Genomic DNA, 20,934 nt, shown 5'->3' on the forward strand with positions numbered 1-20,934 from the left:
GAATCCTGAAATAAAATGCATTTCAGTTCCCACAAAAATATGAAGCAGCACAACCGTTTTCAAGATTGATAATAAACAGAAATGCTTCTTGAGCTCTTAATCAGCATATTAGTATGATTTCTGAAGGATCGTGTGACACTGAAGACTGGAAAGATGGAATAAATTACATTTTAAAGTATATTAAAACAGAAAACTGTTATTTAAAATGGCAGTAATGTTACTATTTTTACTGTATTTTTGATCAAATAAATGCACTATTGGTGAGCATGAGAGACTTATCCCAAAAACATCTTACCAATCCCAAAATGTAGTGTAATAAATAAAAAGGTTTTTGTGATTCATAATACTCAAACTGAACTCACTCCCAAACCCCAGCCCATAACAAAATGTCCTAGTTTTTTGGGATATCAGCCATGTGAGGACTGTGTGTGTTTTTGTGTGTGACCCACCTCTCTCACAGTTCTGTCCCGAGTAACCATCAGGACAGGCGCAGTGGTATTTGTCAGGTCCCGTGTTACTGCAGGTGCCGCCATTCAGACAGGGCTGCCGCGTGCCGCAGGTGTTCAAGTCTACACCATACAAAACAATTCAACAAATGTCCCAGACTGAAGAATAGAATAGAATAGAATAGAAATACCTTTGTCACAGAGCTGCCCTCCCCAGTTGGTGTCACACAGGCACTGCCAGGGTTCGACGCATGTGCCGTGCACACAGCCGGGATGAGGGATACACTGGTCGCAGTACTCGCCCTGCCAGCCGTACAGACACCTGTGAAGGGCAGAACATCGCCTCTGAATATACTGAATCACATGCACTGACACATAATGTGCCTCTGCTGCACTACCTAGTGAGCTGCCTACCTAGGAGGATTTCCTGCAGCTTTCTGCCAAAATAAAAGCTTGGTGGTTTAAAATTTGTACATCCAAAAAAGCTAATTAAAGCATTTTATTAGTTAGTATGCTACCTTAGAAGGGCACTGCCTATTTAGACATAACTCAGCTCAGTTGATATTAGAAAAGAATCATTAAATCCATTATCCGTCTTAATAAATGCTGTGTGTTACCTGCAGTCTCCAGGCACTTTACAGGAGCCATGTTCAGTGCTGCAGCCCTGCTTACAGATGGCTAAGAAAACAAGAGAGGAAGAGGTTACTGCTATCAGCTCCATCTGTGTGATCTCAGCAGTTCTCTCTCATCACGCCATTCCAGCCGCTCGCAACATCATCTGCCAACATGAGGTCATTTCTCCTCCCCTCCACTCGTGTTTCTTCATGCGGGAGTAAATGAGGGAATAAACACTATTCCAGAGATAAAATCCACCCTAATACTGTCGCAAACCCACACTGTATTAAACACACACACACTATAGCTGGCAGACGGGATGCTGTATGTGCGTGTGAGCCAAAGCTTTGTTGTGATAGTGACAATCTCAAATAACAACATCCCTGTGAGGTCAGTGATTCAGAGCCAGTATGAGTCCAGTCTGACCGAGCCCAAATCCCATTCCCACACTTTCTGAACAACAAATCTCAGTCATTTTTTTTTTATCGTTTTTTTTTTATTTGTTTTAAAGAACAACTTGTAGCCCATTTAAATGTTTATACAATTATTTAAAACATATTATAAAAACAGAAAACAATTTTTAATTGTAATTAATCTCCATTAGTATTTCAGGTTTGGGCATTTTATATATTAATAACACATATACACCACTGTTCAAAAGATTTTTTTTTTTTTAATGCATTTTTTCATTCAGCAATGCATTCAATTTATCAAAAGTCACCATAAATACATTAATAAAGTTAAAAAAGATGTATTTTTCCAAATAAATGCGGTTGTTTGGAACAATCATTTTTTTAACTTTGATAAGCTATTCATCAAATAATGTTTAAAAAAATGCATTACAGTCTCCAAAAAAAATATTAAGCAGCACAACTGTTTCCAGTGCTGTTAAAAATGTTTATTGAGCAGTAAATCAGCATATTAGAGTGATTTCTGAAGGATCATGTGACACTGAAGACTGGAGTAATGATGCTGAAAATTCAGCTTTACATCACAGAAATAAATTACAGTTTACAATATATTCAAAAACAAATCAATTATTTAAAACTGTAATAATATTTCACAATATTACTGCCTTTACTGTATTTTTTATTTAAAAAAATGCAGCTTTGGTGAGCAGAAGAGACCTTTTTAAAAACATTTAAAAATCTTACCAACCTCAAACTTTGAGATAGTAGTGTGCACACATAATATGTCCAACGGAAACAGACCTCAAATATGAAATGTGAAGTATTTTGCCTCTAGCATGAAATCCATAAATTCATGCACAACAGTACTGTAAATCTGACAAAGGCGCCACCCCTTACCAGTGTTGCATTCTGGGCCAGCCCATCCCTCCAAGCAGGTCTTATTGCCATTGTGATCACAGGTATAGTGGCCGAAGAAGTCATCTCTGGGCCGACAGAACTTATTGCAGCCGAAGCCGAAGTAGTGCTCGTCGCAGGTCACCCGAATCTGGTACTGGAACTGAGCCACGGGGCCGTTGTGTTTCAAGACCTGCCACTGACGGTTTGGGTTGATCATACCTGACTGGACCGCTTTCTCTATGACTTGACCATTAACACCTACAGGAGTGAGAGACAGAGAGAAACAGACACATTAGCGGGCAGCTGTGGTTTAATTAGGCCTCTGTTAAAATACAATTTACACCACCAAAATAGACAAAGAAAACCCTTAAAGTATCACAAATGTTCCCTTATATGATTTTTACCCTGTATTTCCGGTCTTCCGAAGCCATATGAAAGACAAATAGATCTAAATCTTTTCAGAGCTTGATAGTATAAATCACCTTTTGAGGTATGAAATAGAGTAGCTCAGACTTCTGCTTAATATCTTAAACTTTGTTTACAACTGGGCAGAGGAATACCGTAGTAATTTTTTTCAGTGCAGGCAAGAATCCAGCACAGAGGTGAGGTATTTGGCCGAAGGGCTGTAAAATGTTAGAGGAGTGTGTGAAGTGTGTGTGGCTCGTGGTTTAGGAGAACTAACTGTCTTGACCTAAACCTGTCCTTCAGAAATACAGGAGGACAGACATCGGTGCCAGGCTGCCAAAGCTCTGTTACCTCTCCTCGCTGTTTACCTGCATGACGCTCCAAACATCACACCATAGTGCAAGAGCCAAGTGTTTTGGATTTCTGCTAGCATACATACACAAATATACTGTAATATATGAAATAGAAGAACATTTTAAAATAAAAAACATAAAAATAAACCTAATAAAAAACACTACATATATAAATATATATATATAATATTGAATTCTTATTGTTTGTACGTATAATACATTTTATAAAAAATACTTGACATGTTACTACTATAACTTGTAAGCTACTTGACATGTCTGTGTTACGTATAACTCAATATTTGCACTTCTGTTCAGATTTGGCTCACACTTATTTAGATCTGAATGAGATAAATAAGAAGAAAAAGATTATACACACATTACATCTTTGATTCTACACAAACTATTGCAAGTAATGACCCAAATTTGCTGTGTGTGTGTAAGATTCTCTCACACTTACAACAATGTGTTTAAAAGACTGATGAATGCAAGCAGGTGCAGACAGCGGTTTGGTAACAGGAAGCGTTTGCCAGCCATCCACAACACACACACGCACAGAAATTCATGCTGCATGCTGCCTTCAAGCACGCTCTCTCTCATTGTCACCTTCTGACTGTATACTCTCTTGAAAGATACAGAATAATGTGTGTGTGTGTGTGTGTGTGTGTGTGCGAGAGAGAGAGAGAGAGAGAGAGAGAGAGAGAGAGAGAGAGAGAGATACTCACTGCCAGTGCTTGAGTCATTATTGAAGTCCAAGGCCTCCACAATCAACGTATATGACCTCTGAAAGAAAGAAATAACACATTAAATCACCATTACACAAAATCTCAAAGAATCGCTTTAAACTGGATTCTGTTCATTTTATGTTATTTTATATTTCATTTTATATCACAATGACCAAGTGGTGAAAGAGCTTCAAGTCAGTTGACAGAAATGTTACTCGCCCCATCGGCCCAGTGTTGCATTGTCAGTAAATCTCACATTCGGTGAAATTTAGAAATTGAGTTTTTATGTCTTCTTTGAACATTTGTGTTTCAGATTCTGCTGATCAGTTATCTCAGTTGTCAAAAATGGGTGAGATTTAGTCCAAATGAAGAGAAAGACTTCAAGGTGTAAGTCTGGGGTGAAAACTGAGCTTTTACTCATTTTAGAGCTAAGTGGTTAAAAATATGCATTCTATCAAAGTCTATTCTAGACATTCTATCAATGCAATGAAATTTAACATTTGAATCTTGAATTTAAATGTTTAAAATTCGGACAGTATTCGGACATATTTTAAACTGCAATGTCCTGTGATAGCGATTATGAATTTTCAGCAGCCTTTCAGTGTCACGTGATCCTTCAGAAATCATGCTGATCTGCTGCTCAAGAAACATTTCTGATTAGTATCGATCTTGAAAACCGTTGTGCTTATTAATATTGTTTTTTAAAACATGGCTGCGTTTTTTCAGGATCCTTGGATTAATAGAACATTCAATGAATTAAAGCAGAACTTTCATATTTTAGGTTATGTGTTTAGAACAAAACATTCCAGAATGTTTTGCGGAACATTAATACAGCGCTGTAATGAATGATTGATCACTCTGTGCTTTATCAGGAGACATCACTGAACTACTTTAACTATCTGGCTCTTCATCGACTAATTAAAGATAAGTAACAGGACAGACAAGAGAGTGAAAAAATGTGTGAGAAAAACTCTCTTCGAGATGTTAGATGAGAAAAATGTGAAACTGACAGAAACAGCTTGAGAAATATTCCCGAGCTGATTCTGAGAACAGACAGCAGAAGTATTTAGTCCATCAGGGCTCTCTGAGATGACCTCACACACACCAGTAATGCTCTGCAGTCTGAGGGTTCTACAGGCCTTCATGAGCTTTAATCCATCCATCCACACACACACACACAAATGAAGGTGAAGTCAGACGAGCGAGGGCAGTATGTTGCTCACACACAAGAAAGACACAGTAGGTTTACAAGACTCATCCCCAAGTGACACCTCAGTGATCTGAACAGTGTGAGAAAGACATGAAGAACCTCTCAGACAGAACTGAAGATGTTTGTTTGACCATATTCAATGTTTATATCTCGATGTATTTGCTCTGAAATGGCATTTCTTTCAAATAGATGAACAATCGATGTCAGTGCAGAACCTTTATTTTTAAGAGTTAAGAGCGGTTGCCATTTTTAATTTCACATAAATGAAAAGGATGTTATTATGATTGAGAGATCCATTTAACCAATCCGTGGATCTGAGAACCTATTAAATGTAACAAAACATCTCCAAAAAAGAAGCTTAACAGCCCTATACAGCAAAATAGGTTCTTAACAAGAAGTTTTAGATGAACTCATGGAACCGTCAAAGATTTTTTAAGAGTGATGCATGAAATATCTACAGTACAATCAATCTTCTAGTCTTCTTCTCATCCAAGTTCACTAACAGCAGGACGCTGGTTACCAAGACTCCGTCTGAAACATCCAAACACACACCCTGCATTTTCATCTGACCACTGCTGATGATGCGAAAACGAACAACAAATAGATCAGAACACACACACTCATGCAAAGACCCCCTGTGTTTCTTTGTAAACCCGATTTGTTGAACCGCCGTCCCACAATCCAGCGTCGCAGGCTGTGTGCAGTTCAATTGCTAGGTAGACTTGTGACGGAAAAGAAAGCATGCAAGATGACAATGTCTAATTAATTTCCATTCAGAGCGGCTGTGAGGCAGGTCTAGTCCGCTGTGGTCGACGTGGGCAGGGGGTGAGATGTTTGAGCACGGTTGTCAGGGTAACCAGCCCTAATTGGACTATCAGACTGACTTGCTTTGACCTCGTACTGACGGCTCGGCCTTATGAGTTGTGAAAGTAAACAGGCTTCAGAAAAATCAATTGCACCATTCAGATTCAGAATGGAGAAAAATAGATGCCACAATCAGGTCTGCCTTGGGCGATGTCAAAAAAAAAAAAAGTTTTTTAATGGTTGACCACTATAGGACTAGCACACTGTTTAGTCAAGGTGGTGGTCACCGGTCAAAATATATTAAAAGTGATTGCATAATTTACACTTATTTTGCACAACCTTTACTCACATTCACCCAAAAATTATATATTATTCATTGACAATTTTGGGAATTAACTAAAGGGGGACCAACACTTCTGTCAATCAACCGTACCTGGTAATAATCAGAAAATGTCAATAAACTTAAAATGACCAAAAAACGAACTATATGTTGGTCTATCACAAGCAAAATATATTCATAACAAAACATCTTGTATTAATAATTGACCAGTCTTTGGCTATTTTGAAAGTATCAACATAATAACCATTTAATAACCAACAATAACCATGTTATATGAACTCTTTTGTGAATTTTGAGCAAATATCTTATAGAATATGTGTTGATTTATTATTTGCTATTGTATTGTCATTTTTTATTTTGGCATACAGCATTATGTTGTCATAATATTTTATATGAGCACTGGTCATATAAAACCCTCACATTTGAATGCATGTTTAGTTTGAAGGTTACATTATTAGATGTGTCTCAAAACCTAGTGGACCAACCAAGACAGCATTCAATTTCCAGCAACATACACGTTTTCAACTAGCGGGGCACCTATGATGCCCAAAAATGCTGCCTAGGTAGGCAGCTCACTATAGATTTCATTAGAGAATTAGAGATAGAGAGATAACCCCCTTTAAATGATCAATGGGGGTCTGACTGGATATCTTAGAGCAGTTTCCTGTGGCCATTGTGTGTAAAACAGCCTCTGAATGTCCATCAGTAGATGCTGGAGATAAACTCAGGTGTTTTATAGCACATTGTCCGGCTGTTTTGAGTGGATACTGGCCCACTGTGCCGGCTAGGGTGGGGTAACACAACCCCTTTCCAGCCTGAGTGTCATCATACAGGAATGCCATAAACGGGACAGAACCGCTGTTCTGTTGATTTGTGCTACCCTGTCAGATTTTGCTTCCAGCCTGATATTAATGTTGTGTGAGGCTTTATTAATGTGTACACCTACCCAAACCCTAAACCTACCCTTACAGTATTACAAATACAGTGTTGGTAGCATAACACCGGCATTCACGAACAACAACTGGAAATCAGAATCCTGAGAAATGTCGACTGTGTGTTTACAAACAGAATGAGACACTGGTTGTAGGTGACACAGGGGCAAGATTTCACACATTCACATAAGATATTGGGGTATGTTGTTGTCACAAAAAATGTACATTTGTGACCCTGGAGCACAAAACCAGTCATAAGTAGCATGGGCATATTTGTAGCAATACCCAACAATGCATTGCATGGGACAAAACTATTGATTTGTCTGTTATGCCAAATATCATTAGCATATTAAGTAAAGATGTTGTTCTATGAAGATATTTTGTAAATTGCCTACCATAAATATAACAAAACTTAATTTTTGATTAGTAATATGCATTGCTAAGAACCTGATTTGGATAACTTTAAAGGCGACTTTCTCAGTATTTAGATTTTTTTTTTACACCCTTAGATTTTCAAATAGTTGTGTCTCAGCCAAACTAACAAACCATACATCAATGGAAAGCTTATTTATTCACTTTATGAATCTCAATAAAAAAAAAAAAAAGATCCTTATGACTAGTTTTGTGGTCCTAGGTCACATTTTTTGGCCAATAACAATGGCTCCTCTGAACAAATAGTCTACACACAAACTGAGTTTCACAAATAAATCCACCGTGGGAAATATTTACTGTGGATAAGAGTGTGACAACTTGCCCCGGTCCCCCGTGATCCCAGACTCAGATTCGGATTTCCCAACGGCTTTGCTACCAAAGCAGTCTTCTCAACTCACCGGCCAGGCGAAGCTGAAGGGCAGCACGATCCTGGATTTGTCGCTCGCGCCGTCGAGGGGCTTGACAGAAAAAGTATTCCCACCGATAACGGGAGTAGACCCGCTTCCGTAGCTGCACGGGCCTCCCGAAGACACCCGCGACTGATACTCCTTCAAGCAGACGCGGAAAAACGTATCGCACTCATCCGCCGAACATGAGCGGTCCGCCACGACGCGCGCGCCGTCACAGCACGCGCCGCTCTGCAGCTCCCCGTTCAAGTTCTGCATGGACAAAACCTGCATCTCAAAGTGCCCCGATGCCTCACATACCTGCAACAAAACAACATGCAAAATCAAGAGGACAGTATTTGTCTCATGGGACATTTATCTCATCTATGTCTATATGCCCCCAAAATTTTTTTCTGTTGTCCGGACTTGCATTAAGACAAAACTATTTGTGCAAAAACATACTATTTAAAAGCCCTTTAAACTCAAATGACTTTTCAGTTCTATTTCAGTGTAAAAATGTCATTGCACACAATTCGATTTTTTTTTTTTTTTTGCGTTTGCGTATCCGTAGCAAGCAATTTGATGGATGAAAGGATGACGAATATACGGAGAAAAACGCGAAAAAATGAATAAGGCCTACAAAAATTTTGAAAACTGCAAAAAGAAAGTCTCAAAATCCAAATGAATCGACTGAGAACGACTCAGTAATTAGTGTCATCCGATCCACAAATGCATGTTCACATTGCGTCGTATAAACAGTTGTGAAAGCCAAACCGCACGTAGGCCTACCCTCATCCACAGACACCGCAAAAGCACATGAACGCACAGCACCGCAAAACTTGGACTCCGTCTCAGAGTCATGCCTCCTCTGTCTGTCTGCTCGCTGCCTGTGAAACTAAACTTCAGCCGAAACACGGCTCTCATATAGTGCCTCATGTCCAATAGAGGACAGATCCCTGATGCCCCTTTTGAGCTTCTATTATCCGCCCTCTATTCTTGTATTGTCCTCCTGTCTTTACAAACAATGCCCACGGACTGGAGAGGAAAAGCTGCGAGTGCGGCCAGGAGAGCGCTCCATCTATACATCGCGTTCACGGGGAGGGGCGGGGCCCACACTAACGAGGATTGCATATTCATGAATGGGCGGGGCTATGTATGCAAATGATATCCACCTTGCAAATGATGCAAATGATATCCACCATTCCAAAGCAATTTTTTTGTGCCCTAATTATTTGATCATCTGACTTTTTTTTAATCATGTAAATACTAAATAAATATTAAAGGGTGTTAGATTTCAGTTATAAAATACAATGACATGGAATACATTTAGAAATAATAAAATGAAATTGTAAATGTAGCCTATTGTAAATTTTTAATTGTACTGTATAATGACAAATATTTTATATATAAATATATATATATATATATATATATATATATATATATATATATATATATATATATATATATATATCAATTAAAAATGAAATAAGAAAGAGTATTGGGATTCAGTTTTAAAATAAAACATTTGAAAATAAAATAAAAATGTATAATTATATAACAATGTGTTTATATGTACAAGGCTACCATATAATAATAAATATATAATAAAATCAGTTAAATATTAAAGAAAAAAAATAAAAGGTATATTGATATATGTATATGATTCAGTTCTAAAATGAAATGAAATACAAAATAGACATAGATTGAAGAAAAAGATAATTAAAATGAAATAGTACTAATCATTTAATGTTAAATAAATACATTCATATGTACAAGACTAACAGTATTGTAATAAATAAATAATACAAATCAGTTAAATATTAAAGAAATAATAAAGTAATAAATAATAATATGTAAAATTGATAATTTTATATGTGCAAAACTATACCATATAATAATACATATATAATAATACCAGATAAATGTTAAATAAAATAATAAAGGATGTCAGAATTAAATAAAATAAAAAATCTAATTAAATTAAAATAAAATATGATAATGTATATATATATATATATATATATATATATATATATATATATATATATATATATATATGTCTGTGTGTGTCTGTGTGTGTGTGTGTACGAAACAACCATATTTAAATACATTTATAACAAAATAAATTAAAATATATTGACATGACTGAATCTTAGTCCATTTAATTTGTAATTGCAATGTCACAGTTTTTAAAAATACAGTTTTATTGTTTCATTGTCTCAATCAGCACAGTATAAGACAATCTAATCTTATTGATTGTACTTCCTCCACTTAAAATGTCATTCATTTAAATTAAGCGATGCCTATCCTGTCCAGGTTTGTACATCTCAGACAGCACACACACAATATCTGTCAGTTTTTTCCCATGAGCCTGCATAGACATTATCTGAGCGTGAGCATGACAAAGAATGTCAGTGGAATCGCATTAGGCATCGCTCTCTGACCTTTTTTCCTGCTGTCTCTGCCTTATTGCATTTTCACTACTCAACTTGATTGCATTCTAATAAGGTTCATTTGCTACACGTTTCGACGCACGTCGTCATTGTGACAGTCCTGTTAATATGCATATATTATTCATAAGCAAGAACCCTGAATCTCACAACACAGGACCCCTGCTAGTTCTCCATTGTTTTGGGCGAAGAAACAGCCTCAGTCTCTTCATGCCTGTAACGGCAGCTGGTCAGAGACGGCTCTTTCTTGGAACGACAAACTGCTCTTTTCAAAGCTAAGCGTGAAATGGTTAATCATCTCCAAGTCCGTGTTCGAGGAGTTCCAAATGAAAAGAACATGACAGGAATGAGGGGGATGGAGAAGAAAGGGGTCTCCTGTGAAATAGAGATGGAGGAAGGAAGGGCTGATAAAGGTGGGGGTCTTTATTTTTAAATTAGAGCAGCTGGGTCCCAGTCTCCTTAAAGAGTGGTCATGAATAGATTATGGCACAGAACGGCTCCGCCCACCCCTGCCTTTAGGACACGCCCCCTCAGCCAATAAACACTGTTTGAAAATTATGAAAGACATCTCTTGAACCAAGTAATTGAAAATACAGTAAAAACAGTATGACTTTTTTATTTAAAATAAATATTTTCTATTTGATTATATTTAAATAAAAATAATCCATATGATGTAAAGCTGTATTTTCAGCATCATTACACCAGTCTTCAGTGTCACATGATCCTCCAGAAATCATTCTGATATACTGATTTGCTGCTCAGGAACCCCCCCCCCCCCCCCAATATTCTTTGATTGATGGGAAGTTAAAAGAACAACATTTATTAGAAATATAAATCTTAATATAAATGTGTTTCTGTCACGTTAGTTCAAGTCAATGCATCCTTGTTAAATAAAAGTATTGATTTATTTAAAAAAATAAACCTTTGAACAGTAATTCACAACTAATCAGTTATGATCTCTTTAACATAGTATTGCTGTTCTGTACATTTCCCCAAACCGGAATTACCGGAATTAATATATATATATTTTTTTCATAATTACTGTTGTTATTATGCACAATTCTTCCCTGCATGTTATTCTGTTTTTAAATACTTAAATTATTTATTTAAATATTTAAAAAATATAGCCTATATTTTATTTTATTTTTCTAGACGTTTAACACTTTATCACCCAGTGTTTTTTTTTCAATTTATTCTATATTTTGTCAGGTTAAATATAATGGTATGTAGGATTTAGGGATTTTTTTTTTCCAAAGAAAGCCCTTTTCTCTCACATATTTTACTTTAAAATACAATGCATTGTGGAAGTAAAATTGTGAATGCTGTTTATTGACAAATTGAAATCTCTTGCCCTCTCATCCTCCATATCCCTTTGTGCTCAAGAAACAACTGAGGTGTGATACGGCAGAGTGTTGACAACACTCTTCGGCTAAATCCAGGTGTCTTTCAAGCACTTATCAAGGATTCTCAGCCTATCCCAATTCCTCAGAACTCATAAACACAGTGACATCATAGCAGCTCAACCACGCTTCATCAAAAGTGATATTGGCGTCCCAGTACGCCTGTAGCCACAGGCAGCGATACGCTGTCAAGAAGCCAGAATCTGACGCTTTCTCCTCATGCTACACTAGACATTCGGTTTTACTTTCCTGTATCTTCACGCCTTATTTATTCATGCATGACCCATGCAAGGGCTGCCTCACCCTCATGAGAAAAACTTTATCAGTTTGCGTTTTTTGTCTGTTTGCATGTTTGTTTATTCATTTGTTTACCTTTGACTTTGTTTTTGGATTGATATCTTGGATGTTTTACAGTAATGTGGTGCTTTGTGTTAGTGTGCGTGTGTGTTAGTGTACGAGCTGAAGTTCCCACAGCCTCTTCTCTACTTTCTTGCTCTGACCTGCGTGTCATTTCCCTGCAGGAGCGACGTTGCGAAACATGTCAGTAAGAAAAAAACAAACAGTTAATGAGCAACTATTGTTACATATTAGATCTCCAATGGCTCAATCGTGCTTCAGATTTCAAACAGACACCCAGTGAATCTGCACTGCAAGAATCACTTCCAGTAATAATAATAATACATATATAAATATGAATGTGTGTGTGTGTGTGTGTGTGTATATATATAAATTTCTGAAATTATCTCATAATAAATGGGACAAAAACATATTTATCCATAATATTATAATATATTTATAAAATAAATTCATTGCTAAATTAAATACACTTTAATTTAATTTTATTTATTTATTATTAATGTCAACAAGCAATCTGCATTTGGGACAAAAAAACATTTATATAATAAATTAATATTCACTAAATATTTTAATTGGTAAATTATTTTCATTTATTTATTATTTTTGTTTTCTTTTATTTCCTTGATTTTTTTTATTTATTTATTTATTATTATTATTATTATTTTAAACCAGTCCTCCTAATCCTGGGCCGAAGAAAAATGATTGGCGATGTTTAATGTTTGAGTGCGTGCTGAGGAAAGCTTTGAGTTAGCTTGAAGGGGAAACGCAGCTAATTGCAATTCCTTCTTTGTTTTCTGGAGATGAAATAGCTCAACACAAACCAGACACTGTAAATACTTTTAACTGGACCATATGACGAACACATTTGTTGCAGCTTCTACAGTTTTCTATTTATAGCTGCACTGTGTAGTTGAGAGCAGAAGTGATGAGTTTGTGTTTCAGGAAATATATTCTCACACATACCTTTATAACAGATAAGCAGATATAAGAAAAGATTCTCAAGAACAAAAGAAACAACAAAAACCAGGCTTAGAAATGTAATGCTGTGCATTTCCACAGATACCAAAGACTTTGACAACAACACAGAAAGACCGAAGTAGTATCACATATAATAAAAGATATGAGGACACGGGTCAAAGTTCACATATTTGGTAAAACTTTGAAAACAAGACCTTCTTTTTATAAGATAGCAACATTTCAGTGGCACATACAACACACATTTACCTCGCTGTCTGATTGAATTCTACAAATAATTAGCCTACTACAGATCAATGTCAACAAGCAATCAAAATTGATCCTATACTTTCTCCTTTTGAACATGCTCTTATTATACAGTATGTGATTCATCATCATTGCATTGCATCACCTCTAAAACAATTATCCTTTTTGGCCAATTTCACAAATTCATTATTTTTCGACCTTTATTCACCCTCTGACTTCTGGAATGTGCCGCCCACCTTTCAAAAATTCCCAATGAAACAAGTCGCACCCAACATTTTCTCATTGAATATCTTGTTTGACTGACAAATATATGTCAGATTAGGACATTTCATAGGGTGTTCATGAATCATGACCCATTTGTCCTCATAATGGACAATTTTTAAATGATCACAGCTCAATCAATGGAAGAGTATGTGTGGGATCTCAAGGGTGTGTGTGATTATATTCTACTAACTGTGCTGAGAATGTGTGTCCTAAACTCCCCCTAATCTTTAATACATAGTTTATGTGCTGTAAGTGACTGACAGTAATTACTCTGACTGCAGTATGACCTCAGACAGAGATACATGACTTTTTCATTAACTAAATGTGTTCTTGTACTGGTCAATAAAATTAAATAAAATATTTAGAGTTAAATCTCATCTAATTCCTAAATTCATAAATATTGAGTTACATATTGAAGTTCAAAAGACTGAAAATGTTGAAACATTTTAGTTCTTTCATCTGAATCATGTTCATTTGGCGGATAACAACAGCCATCTCTCTTGGCCATGAGTTTGCTGTCTGTTTCACAACAGGTGTTGTTCCCACGAGACTTTGCTGAATCTGTGACCTGGTAAAAAGACATCATGCGGCGAAAGGCCACGTTTTGTTTTTAGATGTTTTGGTGTAAAACTCCCATCCGTTCCCAGTGAAGTGGTACACGGGACCAGCTCGAGCCGAGACCCCGCACCGCGGGCCGTGCAGCTGCGCTCGGCGGGACGCATCCACCAGCTTTTCCTGATAACACAGTAATGAGCAAATAAAAGAACGGGAACGCTGTGATTCACTCGCCACAACACAGGACAGTGACATAACATCAGTTAGAGAATGCTCAATAGAATCAGAAAATGTAATTGCATGTGTGCATTTGTTCTGTAAGACATGTAATTTGATCTCTGGTTTGTAAGCTGGACCTTATTATTTGATTTTGAACATGTTTTGCTTCAAATCTACTAATAAGCAGTACAGCAAATCATAAGCTTATTATGAAAACCATTTTGTTTTACACATGCGTGTGAGAGAGCTGAAATCCTCCATCCCTGATGTGTAAGGAAAACATTTTACACTCCGAAAACAGAGCCAGCGCTGCAGCAGGTTCAACAAGCACATCTGGACGGGAAATAGAGACTCAGGAATATTATCAACCAAGTACAAAATGACACAAATGCATGTAATATGTTTACATAAAAGTTTGCGTACACTCTTAAAAACAAAGGGACAATCAGAGGGTTTTCACAGTGATGCCATAGAAGAACCAGTTTTGGTTCCCCAAATAACCTTTCAGTGAACAGTTCTTAAAAGAAACATTTTTTCTTAGTGTGAAGAACATTTTAATAATCTAAAGGACCTTTTTCTGCTAAAGAAGCTTTTGTGTATACTGAAAAGGTTCAAAGGATGGTCAAAGTTCTTTGTGGAACCACTGACGCCAATAAAGAACCTTTATTTTTAAAAGCGTATGCAAATAATCTCCACCAAGCTAACATAAATATATTCTCAAAGGTTTTTTTTTTCCTGATGCAAATGTTAGAGAAAACATTAAAGGAATTTTTAGCGCTTGCAAAAAAAATTGAGAATGCTACTTTTAAATGTTCTAAATGTTCTCTTAACAGTAGTAAGTAAGCTTTTCTTTTTTAAATGTTAGACAATCATTTTTTTTAATATATATTTTTTAAAGATTTTAAGACCAGACAACTTTGAACCAACATTTTATTAATGTTACTGGAAGAACATTTGTTCATAACTTTCAGGGTGGCCTGCGCAGCGGAGGTATCCAAAGAACATCAACTGGTCACTGGAGTTCCTCAGGGATCCGTTGTTGGACCCCTCCTCTTCTCCATATACACTACATAACTTGGACCCATAATACAGGCACATGGCTTCTCCTAGCATTGCTATGCTTTTGACACACAGCTATACCCTCCAACCTGTCCTCCACCATCCAACACTTGATGTATTTCCCAATTTGTAAGTCGCTTTGGATAAAAGCATCTGCTGAATGTATAAATGTATATGTAAAATGTAACTTTCTGAGAAGTTCTGAGAATTGTCCCTGTTAACTGGTCATCTTCTCTAAAATGGCAGATTAGCCAATAAGAAGTTTGTATGTGATTGTAAAACAGTTAGCATGGAGCTTTAGATAATGTTTTGTTGTTTTAAAATCACAGCAAACTTTGACTTCAAAAGGGCTTACTGATTTAATAAAATGTTTACTAAATATACAGTACAATATCAACATCAACAAAATTGAACAATTTATTGATAACAAAACAATGACTTTCAGCAATGTTTAGCAGAACATAATGTAATTAATGTAATGTAATGAGTTCACAGGTGTGTGTTTATAGAGTACTTTACAATGACTTTAAACTTGGCTCAGCCAATCATAATGAAGGACAGGAACTATCCATTTTATAAAGTTTCAACCCTTACAAAATCTAGATCTATATATCTTTCTTTCTATCTATCTATCTATCTATCTATCTATCTATCTATCTATCTATCTATCTATCTATCTATCTATCTATCTATCTATCTATCTATCTATCTATCTATCTATCTATCTATCTATCTATCTATCTATCTATCTATCTATCTATCTATCCATCCATCCATCCATCCATCCATCCATCCATCCATCCATCCATCCATCCATCCATCTATCTATCTATCTATCTATCTATCTATCTATCTATCTATCTATCTATCTATGTGGTTGCCATATGATCAGTATAAGGAGAGCCAACAGCTGTGACAAACATGTATTTATGGAGCTGAAATCTTTTGTTTGTATCCACCACTTTGTTAATAGGTTGTGTGTTTGTTTTTATCTGTAAATAGCCCCATAATGAAGTTTGCATGAGAAAACAGAAAGCTGTATTTGATTACACACACACTTGACCTACTGGATTTTACAGCATATCCCTCAAAAGAACATTGTGTTTTTATTCGATAATCTCATTGAAACGCATCCAGCTGAATCATTCCAGCCAAGCAATTTCCCACGAATATTCTAAAGTTTTGCTTGGTGATATCTGTGTGAAAAGTTAATTTATTTGTGAATAGTGTTATGTGAAGTGTCATTCCTGAGCCTCTAGGCCTAGGGGCACCAAAATAATTGCAATTAGTTTGTTTAAGTAGCCGGACTGTGTCAGGCACAACAAGCTTAACCAATGGCGGGCATTTAGGGTGGGACTACCTGTTTATTCAACCAATGGTGAATGGGGTCTTCGAAGTATTCTTTTTTTTTTTTTTTTTAGTTCTGTTAGGGGCTGTTTTAGTGCTGCAGCAATTACACACTTTGAAACTGACATTACCTGTGGTCAGAAATATCCTTAAGGGAAGACTGAAAAGTTTTATTTTACTGAAACATCCACTGATGGTTATAATGTTAAAAATTTCAAAAACATTGTATTCTTCTTAGATCACTCTTATTGGTAAAAGATGTATTTCTTGAATTTTTGTTGAGGGAAAAAGTGTAAGATGCAAATCACAAATGCACATACACAAAATTGAATTCAAACTGTGCAACTCCCATGAATTGCAATATATATATATATATATATATATATATATAGAAGGATCATGTTACACTGAAGACACTGTAATTATGCTGAAACAAACAGCCCACACACATGCTCATTTGCTGCTGTCACTTTTATGTGCAGGTCTTTGGAAAGGCAAACAAATAGGTCTCTGGAAACTCTCTCTGCCTTTGTTTCTTTCAGCTTAACTTTAATGTCATCAGACACATCACAAATATGCCACAATGATGACTGTGAGAATCCTCAGAATTTGACACTCTTCAATCTAAAAACCACTCAGAATATGCTAGCAAACTCATATCAGTCATTGCCTATTTTCTTCAGAGAATGCAAAATTCTTTAATGAAATAAGAAAACAACCAAATTTGTGGAGAACAAGAAGTGCTTTATGGAAACTCAATCATAGTTACTGAATTAATTAACTGCGTCTACATTCATTGATTAGCTTTATTGCAGGTGAATGATTGTTCACTATAAAAACAATCACACCCTTTCTGACCCTGTGTGTGTGAGTGTGTGTGTGTATTGGCCAGCTGCCACATCCCAGTTCAGTTTGGCTCTCATTAGGGACACAGGGCATAGATCACAGACATTACTGTTATTATACACACACACACACACACATTCGCTTGGACCGACACATTCATACATTCCCGTTTGCCCTCACGAGAGTCTGACACAACACACACCAATCACAGAGTGGATGAGCCAGATTCAGAGCGTTTCTGACCGTTTTGATTGGGTGGAGTTTCAGGACACTCGAGGAGATCTTGGCTTCAGCCTTTTTTTACACATTACTCAAAAATAATTGTGAATTGTCCTCTCCATTTTGTGTAATTTCCTCTCACTAAAATGTTATTTCAGTTTCAGTGAAGGATTAGAGGGTGTTTTTGATGATTCCCCAAAACGGCTGATAAGATTCGTTCATTTCTCCTGTTTTTTCACAGACGACAGAAAGCTACACAGGTTTGGAGCGACGTGAGGTATGAACATGATGACAGAATTAGTCTTTCTCTTGCTCATGTGTTTCTCCAGGCGACAAAGTTTCCCGCGATTTCTCTGTGGTGTAAACAGATCTGCAGTCGCGTCACCATATAATATAATAATGCTAATTACAAATGATAGCCATCTTACACACAGAGAGAGAACGAGAAAAGAGTCCAGAAACACTTGATTCAAGTAATTTTCCCTCGAAACCACAATTCTTCCTCCTTCACACACACACATAAACACAAGCGTTTAGGAATGTCTGACCACATGATAACGGCTTGTAATGTTACACATATCAAACAAGTCTTCTGTGGTCAGAGCTGTCACGGCCTGGGGTTTTCATCTTGTTTTATGCGCTCGCAATCGTGTTTTGTGTTTATGCACGCCTGAGAGAAAAGCAAAAACGAAAGAAGAGAGCGGAAAAGCAGAGCGACATTGAGGCCGACGGATCACAAAAGCAATGCAACCCTTGTTAATCGAATACAACTGTGTTTACAAGGGTTTGCGCGCCTCACAGCGCGGGAGGAAACCACTCGGTCATGAGTCACAACGACTTGATCTCCATGGCAGCCGCATTCACTCTCACTCTGGGATGGTAACCGGAGCCTTGGAGCAATGACATCATCATCTGAAATGTCACAGAGCTCAAACCCAGGAACACTTTTCTTGAAAAAATTACTACACACAGATGAACTGTTGATGGTTATAAGAGCAAGAAAGAACATGAGCTCTGTTCAAAATCAAATAAGCGGCCTTGCTACCTTTTAAAGGTGCACCCTAAGCGAAAAAAGCACCTCATAATTAAACGATTTAGAACTTTTTGAACAGTTTTATGTTTATATGAAATGTAAAGCTTTTTTTTCTTTTTAATTTTCTATGAATGTACACTCTTAAATAAAAAGGTTCTTTATTGGAATGTATGTTTACACTAAGAACCTTTAAAATCCATTAAGTCTTTCAATTGCTCAAAAGGTTGTTTATAGTGTAAAAATGTTCCTGCTTTTTTTAAAGGTTTAAAGAAAAAAATTTATATTTTAAGAACTGTTCACTGAAAGGTGACATTGTTAAGAAAATCCCTTATGGAACTTTTATTTTTAAGAGTGTATAGAAGAACCATTTTTGGTTCCTCGAACCTTTTAGCGATCAGTTCTTAGATCTTCTGGGATCAGTGCTGCGTTTCCCAAAAGCATAGTAAGCCTAAATTGATTGTAGCTCCATTGGTAAAGGTTCTTTATTGTCATTGATGGTTCCACGAAGAACATCCATTGAATCCTTCCATTTCACAAACATTTCTTTGTAGGTTTCTTTAGATCATTAAAATGTTGTCAACATTATAATTAAAAATGGTTCTTTTAAGAACTGTTGACTGATAGATTCTTTGAGGAACCAAAAATGGTTCTTCTGCTCTTTGCAACCTTAAGAATGGAAAGGTTCCGTGGATGTTAAAGTTCCTTCACTGTATAGATGCCAGTAAAACAGCCTTTGTTTTTAAGAGTGTATATGAGTGTGGATTTGAATCTGGAAACGGCAACTGAATGAAAATCCCACACGGAGAACTGAGGCGAATAATTACGACCACAAACCCAAGAGAGGAAACCAAACGAAACCATTCATCCAAACAATCATCTCTCTCGGTTGTGATATCACTGTACAACATCTCATAAGACCAAAATGAAGGGCTTTCAGATGGTTATGACGCAATGTGTTCTAGTTATAATGCAGATAAACAATATAATTATTTCTAATGTTAGACAAGACATGCACTGCAAAAAGTGATTTGTCAAAAGTTGTATATGAAATAGTTTATTGAAGTATGTTTTACAAGAACTATTACAGTCTTTTTACTACAAAGTTTATTTTTAATTAATTGTGAAATTGTTTGTGTTGAATAGTTTGAGTGAAGGGTCTTTACAAGTGATTATTAAGAATGGATTCCTGTCTGAAGCATCTTGTGTGCACAGAAATCAGTCAGTGCAAACTCTGGCCTCATTTCACAGTGTGCATGGAAAATACACAGGTACGTCTGGCCAAACTGAGATGTCCTTTCACAGTGTGCAGAGAAAGACAGATACACTAATATACACCTTGCTGGACCTACGGAGTAGTTTGGTCTGTGCAGTGTTAACTGTTCATTCTGCAAGCCCCATTTCTGACGTTGAATCCAAATACACACACACACACACAGGTATGCTTTGTACATTACACAATTCATTCACAGTATGGACAGAATGTACAAAAGCTGTAGTATTTTATTAGCTGGGGGTCAGAAAGTTTAAAATAAGTCCCCAGTGAGGCTTCATTTATCTGATCAAAAAAAGAAAAAATATCATTACAATTTAAGATAACAATTTTCTATTTGAATATGTTTTAAAATGTAATTAATTCCTGTGATGTAAAGCGTCATTACTCCAATCTTCAGTGTCACATGATCCTTCAGAAATCTAAAATGCTGATTTGATGTTTGAAAAACATCTATATGAAAACATTATAAATGTCTTTACTGACACTTTTGATCAATTAACCCCAAACTTTTGAACAGTAGCGTATATATCAAGACATTTTAAGTGTATCTTATGTGTCTAACCACTCTTTGTAGTCGCTGTAGTTTGGAATCTAAAACGTTCCAAACATCTGTCACAGCAAATGACGATGAACGGCTCTAAGTGACTTTCCATTGGTTGGAAACATTTGCTCATGTGAATCTCAATGTTTTTTGACAAGTTATTACGGGTATTTCACTGTAAACTGATTTTTTTTC

General features: G+C 36.4%; 1 protein-coding gene across 1 annotated transcript in view; it reads right to left on the reverse strand.

Moving 5' to 3' along the window:
- jag1a (jagged canonical Notch ligand 1a) overlaps window positions 1–9,025 on the reverse strand; it is a 25,201-nt gene extending 16,176 nt beyond the window's left edge. The window contains 7 exon segments of the mRNA XM_059554655.1: window positions 450–569; window positions 638–768; window positions 1,064–1,124; window positions 2,369–2,626; window positions 3,849–3,906; window positions 7,965–8,273; window positions 8,742–9,025. Coding sequence (XP_059410638.1) covers window positions 450–569; window positions 638–768; window positions 1,064–1,124; window positions 2,369–2,626; window positions 3,849–3,906; window positions 7,965–8,273; window positions 8,742–8,888 — 1,084 coding nt within the window. The 5' untranslated portion in view covers window positions 8,889–9,025.
- Window positions 9,026–20,934: the final 11,909 nt, after the last annotated feature.

The sequence above is a fragment of the Carassius carassius genome, chromosome 7, assembly GCF_963082965.1.
Source record: "Carassius carassius chromosome 7, fCarCar2.1, whole genome shotgun sequence".
Taxonomy (NCBI): domain Eukaryota; kingdom Metazoa; phylum Chordata; class Actinopteri; order Cypriniformes; family Cyprinidae; genus Carassius; species Carassius carassius.